Here is a 6,681-nt window from a genome sequence, read left to right on the forward strand (position 1 = left end):
CGGCGCCGTCGTCGCCAACGGGCGGCGGCCCACACAGACGCTCGGGAACAGCGTCGCCAGGGGCCGGAGGGGGAGGGGGACGGGACCCCCAAAAACCCCACGGCAACCCAAGCACGAGGCCGGGAAGCCACACACCACACGCCCTCGCATCGCGACCCGGCACGGGCTCCAGGCTCCGCCACTCGACACACCGCACGCGAGGCAGGGGCGGGGACGGATCGGGAACGTCCTCCACTCACCACACCAGACGACGGCCCGGGAGAGGTCCCGCGGGACCCTCCCCCAGCTCGGAGGGGGGAGGCGCGGGCACGCAGTTTACCGACGCGGGCAGCCACTAGCGCTCAAAAGCGGGGCAGGGAGCGGCAGGGCCGCGGGAGCCCATCGGGGGCGGGCCCCCGCCAACCCAGCAGCGCACGCCGCTTCCCGAACGAGGATCGCTAGAGAACCTCTCCTCACTCTGAGGGTGGCCCGCACCCAACCCCGACGGGAACCCCGCCGGGAACCAGCACACATCAGAGGCGTCCATCCTTCCCACCACGGGGGGCAGGGAGGGGTGGGGCACAGGGGGGGTCTGCGGCAGCAGCAACACCAACCCTGGTCGGTCGGCCTTGCCGTGCGGGGCCAGAGCAAAGTCGCGCACACGGGCGGGAAGCCCGCACGGGCCCCGCTCGCCTCCCACTGCAACATCTCAGGTCCCCCGGTGCGATGAAAGCCAGGTGACACGGCAGGGAAGACAAGCCAGGACCAGGGCGGCAGCTCATGCGGGGAAGCCACCGCCCAGCGCAACAAGGGAAGAGCGCTCCTCTGGGGAACCGCCTCGACCCCCCCCCAGCAGAGACGTCAATCTCAACGGTAACTTCTCACTCGCACAAAAGCCCCACGAACCCGAGGACGGCCGGGACACACCACGGGCAGCAGGCTGGCACAAGGCAGCGGACAACGCCAGGATCGGGAACGACACCACCACTCAGCCTCAGGCACCTGAGAGAACCAACCGGGAGCGTTCCGGGAGCACCGCAAGAGGGCAGAGCGCGAGGCGCGGTTTTTCACACCACACAGCACGGGCAAGCACGGAGCACCGACCCTCCCTCTCCGCGGAGAGAGCCGACCCCCGTGCCAATAACGAGTCACGGGAAGAGAGGAGCAAGATCAGGGCGCCCCCCTCCTCCAGCGTGTACAAGTCCCCGACCTCACGGCGAGGGCAGGGAGAGCGCAGCCGGGCCCGGTTGCCGCACCCCCGCCTCCCCGCACACCACCGGCGCCGGCACGGTGGGACGGGTGAGGGCAGGGGCCCACGGGCAGAACGAGAAGAGCGGTCCCATTCGCCATGAATGTCCGTCCCTCGCCTGGCGCAGCTTAGGCCCGGGCCCGAAGGAGATCGCAACGTCACCACATCAATCACACCGAGGGGGTGGGAGAAGGCAGCCACGCGGCAATCGGGAGGCGGTGGCCCAGGGAAGCTCGGCTCCTGAGAGGGCCAACAGCCTGGGGATAAAAGCGTAGCCAGGACAGACACCCTTCCGTGAGTAAGGAGCGAGGTAAAAAGAAAAAGAAAAAAAAAATGAAAAAAATACCACGGGGCTTAAGCGTCCCTGGCACTCGGGATAACCAGGACACCTCTGCCGGGCACAGGACCGAAGAAGCTAGAAAGGGAGGGGAAAAAAAAAAGAAAAAAAAAAAAAAAAGAAAAAAAGCCACGGACAGCGCTCGGGAGGTAGCGCAGCTCAGCGGCCGACCAGGCCCGCCATCGGGAAGCGGCAGGTCGGGGGAGTTGGAGCTAGGGGCGATAGGAGGAAGGAAAAAAAAAAAAGTCACGGAGGTCGGGCGAGCCCAACGGCAGAACGGGGATGCCGCACACGCAAGAGTCCGGACTCGGCGGCCGGCGGCCCCCCCCCTTTTTCCTCCTCAAGCCGGCCACGGCGAGGGAAGCACACCGTGCGGGCCCTACCTATGCACACCCCAGGCAACCAACCACTCTCCTCCTCAGCGTGCCGAGGCAAGGGCCAGAATCCGGCACCGGGAGCGGGGGAGAGATCAAGGACGACGGGACTCACTCAGCCGCCAACCACCACCACACCCACGAGCCACCACAGGGACACAGGGCCTGCTCAGGGCAGCGGGAGCCCAGGGTGTGAGGGGAAGGACAGGGGGACCCGGACCGGGAAGAGACGGGAAAGGCCCGGCACACAGCATCCGAGAGAGCCCCCAGAGACCCGCTGACAGCCACCGGGACACAGCATGCCAGCACCCTCCTGCAGGTACAAAATCCTCACGTCACCACGCCAAAACCAGGTCGTCAGGCAGGGGCGACAACTCGCTGGCGACAGGGACCTCTCGGAAACCACATCAGGGACACCTGTCCCCAACACGTCCCCAACAGAGCCAGACACGGAACTCTCAGGGACAGCTGGTCGACCACATAAGGCGAAGACAGACGAAGAGCCAGGGCGGGAGCGGGGTCAAGGGACGCTCCCGCCCCACTACCTCGCAGGCACACACCCCGGGTGTGCACGGGCTCACCGCACGGGCGGTACGGGGAGCCTTCCCCCGGCAGACGCGAGGCACCCACTCCGAGAGGCACCCAACCACCACACCCACACCGCGCGGGGTCGGTGGTGAGCGCCCTGCCGCCAGCACGCACACACCCGGGACTCCCGGGCTCGGGTCCCCGACTCCCGAGGTGCTCCCTCCGCCTCGAGTTTTCCCCTACGCAGGGCCCACCGGGCAAGTCCCCGCAGATGGTAGGTAGGTCCCGGCCCCGAGGCTCGCCTCGGCCGTGCCCGCGGCTCCTCCCGCCGGAGAGGTCTGTCCTCCGGCCTCCGGGGCCGTGGAGGAGGCCGTGGAGGGAGGCCACACGGGGCCGGCGACCCAGGCCCTCGCTCCCGGCACGCGCCAAGCGCTCACTCGGAGGTGACTCCGACGACCATCCTATGTCGGGGATGGGGGGGGCGTAGGTCCCGGCCCCGAGGCTCGCCTCGGCCGTGCCCACGGCTCCTCCCGCCGGAGAGGTCTGTCCTCCGGCCTCCGGGGCCGTGGAGGAGGCCGTGGAGGGAGGCCACACGGGGCCGGCGACCCAGGCCCTCGCGCCCGGCACGCGCCAAGCGCTCACTCGGAGGTGACTCCGGGGAGGGGGGGGGTCCGAGTCCGGGCCGGGACCGGCCCCACCACCTATCGGCTCACCCGGGGACCCTCTCCCCCGACTCCCGAGACGTCCCTCGTACTCTCCTTTTTTCGCCCTCAAAGACCAGAGTCCAGGGAGGGGAGGAGGACAAGGCGTCGGGCCCAGACAGAACTACTGGTCGACCCGACAAAGCTGCCACCCCCCGCACAGACCGGGCACCGAAGAGAGAGCGGCGACGCACGGCCCCACCCCGCGCTCGCCTGCGGGCGCAAAGTCCGACAGAACAGCCGCCCCGGCGCCACAGCGACACCACGGCGACAGTCGCGCCCGGCACCCGGCAGAGGCCGGGCCTCCGCCCGGCTCGCTGCCGCCAGACCTCCTCCTCCTCCACTCGCTCGCTCGGCTGAGAACGAGGGGACTGTCATATCAAAGCGGACGCCAGGGGGAGCACGACAACCGCCTTCCAACGACCGACTCCACCGAGCCGCCGTACCCCGGATCGGCGCGCGCCGGCCGGCTCTGAGCTCCGGAGACACAGAACACGGAAACAAATCGCCTCACTCACCACCGCCACGCACCGAGTGGCACAACCTAGGTCAGGACCTGCAGCCGGGTCCTCTCTGCGACCTCACGAACGACACCAGAGCCACCAGAGACCTAGACCGAGATCGAGCCGCCGCCGCCGCCGCCGCCGCCGCCGCCGCCGCCGCCGCCGCCGCCAGCGACCAAAGTGAAACCAGGAACCAGGACGACATTCGCCCGAACGGAGCGGCCCGAACCCGAGAACCGGGAAGCCGGGATCGGTCCCAAGCAGGAAGGGGCGGCAAAGACGGCAGGCCCGCACCACGAGAGAAAACGAACCGGCCACCCGCACGACCTCCGCCGCCCGTGGCAAGACCCCCACCCCCGCCCAACAATGGCCAGAAAAGGGCAAGTGAGCGCTCGTCCCACCGTCTGCCTGCCCGTCTTTTTTTTTTTTTGGGGGGTGGGGTGGGGTGGGGGGGGTTGTTTGTACGTTTTGTTTTCTTTTTCCCCCAGATGGAAACCAGAAAGAGAAAAAAAAAAAAAAAAAAAAAAAAAAAAACTCCCAAAGATGGGTCGGCTCCAGCAAGAGACGAGCCGTCGGGAGGCACCCCGCTCACTTGTGAAAGTCCGCTCCTCGCCCGCCCCACAACACACTCCCTCCCCCCGCCCCCACCCGCCACCCCTCACAGGCAGGGAAAGGGCAGGGGGAAGGCCAGAGAGAGGTTTCTTCTAACACACAGAGAGTAGCTACGTCACGCACACAGGTCTGGAAAACCACGGTGACCGTGCAATGGGAAGCGTGAGTCCACTCACCCATCACCGAATGACAGGAAAGCCAAACGAGAGCCGCTGCTGGCTGGGTGGGGAAGGAAGGGGAGGTGGCACCCGTGTGACGCTTATCCCCGGGCACCGCACCGGACGGAACGACCTTCTCACCGGTTCGTACTCTAGCCTGTCCAGACAGCTAGCCTTTTCTAATAGGCTCTGCCACTCTCTCTCTGGAGCAGGATTCGGGGCATGAGGCGATGAATCTAAACCCTACACACAGGTGTCGGAGGGTAGAGGCATCATCACTCACATGCCTGTGGTGGAGGACCTGGACCCGAGCGTGGCGGTGCACAGTGTGTGTGTGTGTGTGTGTGTGTGTGTGTGTGTGTGTGTGTGTGTGTGTGTGTGTGTGTGTGCGGGGCTGGGGGGAGGGCAGGTAGGGAACCCTAGGAGGAAACACAGGGAGAGACGAGGGGCCCCGGCCCAAACAGAGTGGAGGCGTCAGTCAGAGGGGCGATCCTATCGCCCGGGGGTGAAGCATGGTTAGAACCCACAGGCCCGGCGGGCGTACTTCTCTTTGGAGTTCGCACTGGGAACATACGCAGGCACAAGTGCCCCAGCACACACATCGCATCACAGACGGGTAGAGAGGCAGAGCCAGGGGTTCAGGCATGGCAAACACTCTATTCCGTCAACACACACACACACACACACACACACACACACACACACACACACACACACACACGTTACGGTGTGTGTACAATATCCACAAGGTAAAAGTTTATTCATCCATTCCCCAAAGAATAAGAATAAGATTATGTCAGACAGAGGGAAGTAGATCGACGGACTAGGAGCGCGAGGGGCGGGGGGGGGGGGGGGGGGGGGGTTGCCGGCGGCGGAGAAGAACCTAGAACAGGTGATGCCAGGGGAAGACAGACCGGCGGAAAGACAGACAGACAGACCGACCGACCGACCGACCAACGGCACGGCACGTGTTTTCCCTCCTATGTGGATGCTAGACCTAAACTATAACTGGACATGGTAAGCTACACAGCACTCCGGGCAAACAGAGTGTGTGTGTGTGTCCCCGTGTGGGTGACACACATAACGTCCTTTTGTCAGAAGGTGTAACTTCTCTGAGCATTTAAGATATTGCAGAGAAGACATAAGACGTGATATCCCTAAGTGGCACGACTGTGAACGTATTATCACAACCGGACGTGTTAGGATTAAAGCTGGAATTAGGAGGACAGAAACGTACCTGTCATTATTACAAGTATATTTGGTTTAGGATCTTTCAAAACACATTGATGTATCCTTCTGGACACCATGGTCTAGGACCACACCAGTAAATAGCCACTTCAAAGCCAGATCATCGGTTGGATACGTTTCAATTGGTTTATATTGGTTTATGTTGCAAGTGATTCTAGAGAAGACAGAGAAAAGAGAATAGTGGGGGATTGTCCCTTGCTGTTGAGTGTGGGGTGGGGTGGAGAAAAAAAAGGATTAATAAGGCCACAGATTGGATTCGTAGAGTGAAAACCATGGTGAAAATGGAATGGGAAGCAAGTTTACTCACCAATCATGTAATCATTGTCCTAGTTCTCCAGACAGGTTTTAATAATCTTTTCAGTACTGGTGCTCCAGCCACTCTAGAAAGCATACATGTAAGCTTCCACTGGCACTAGACTTTACGTACTAATTGTAGTCTTGCGCGTCTTCTCACAACCCAGCTTCTCAATGCCATAATAACAGATAACTGGGGAGCCACTTAAAAAAAAATAGCCTCCCATGGGCTAGGAAGGTGGCTCACTGGTAGAGCTCTTGCCTTGCATGCCTGAGGCCCTGGGTTCGATTCCTCAGCACCACATAAGCAAAAAGAAAAAAGCTGGAAGTGGCGCTGTGGCTCAAGTGGTATAGTGCTAGCCTTGAGTTGAAGAGCTGACGGACAGCATCCAGGACCAGAGTTCAGGTCCCATGACCGGACCCTCCCCCCCACAAAAAAAAATAGTCTCCCAGGAAATACAGGAGCTATTTAGTCAGCTTGCCCCACCCACACCCAGAAGGGAAGAGAGAGGGTGAGTGTTGGCCTAGTAGGGCGGCAGAGTTCCTCAGGTAACTGAGATAACTTTTGTCTTGTAAATGTAGTCATGGCAACGACTTAGTTGCAGTGTTGCTTACGACCTTTTAGAAGAAGCTGGAATTCCAAGAAGAGAAAGACTGTTATCAGGAAATCTAGGCAGGAAGCCTCTCAGAGAACTACC

The 6,681-nt window shown here is 62.1% G+C and overlaps 1 protein-coding gene across 1 annotated transcript in view; it reads left to right on the top strand.

The window, feature by feature from the left end:
* LOC122126514 (collagen alpha-1(I) chain-like) overlaps nucleotides 1–1,331 on the top strand; it is a 9,694-nt gene extending 8,363 nt beyond the window's left edge. Inside the window, exons 7-8 of the mRNA XM_042701057.1 lie at nucleotides 1–264; nucleotides 836–1,331. The exon at nucleotides 1–264 is cut by the window's left edge and continues 1,350 nt beyond it. Of these exons, the coding sequence (XP_042556991.1) occupies nucleotides 1–264; nucleotides 836–1,331 (760 nt within the window). The remainder of the gene's footprint in view (nucleotides 265–835) is intronic.
* Nucleotides 1,332–6,681: the final 5,350 nt, after the last annotated feature.

Source organism: Dipodomys spectabilis, unplaced genomic scaffold, assembly GCF_019054845.1.
Source record: "Dipodomys spectabilis isolate Male_0828 unplaced genomic scaffold, ASM1905484v1 ptg000282l, whole genome shotgun sequence".
NCBI classification, from domain to species: domain Eukaryota; kingdom Metazoa; phylum Chordata; class Mammalia; order Rodentia; family Heteromyidae; genus Dipodomys; species Dipodomys spectabilis.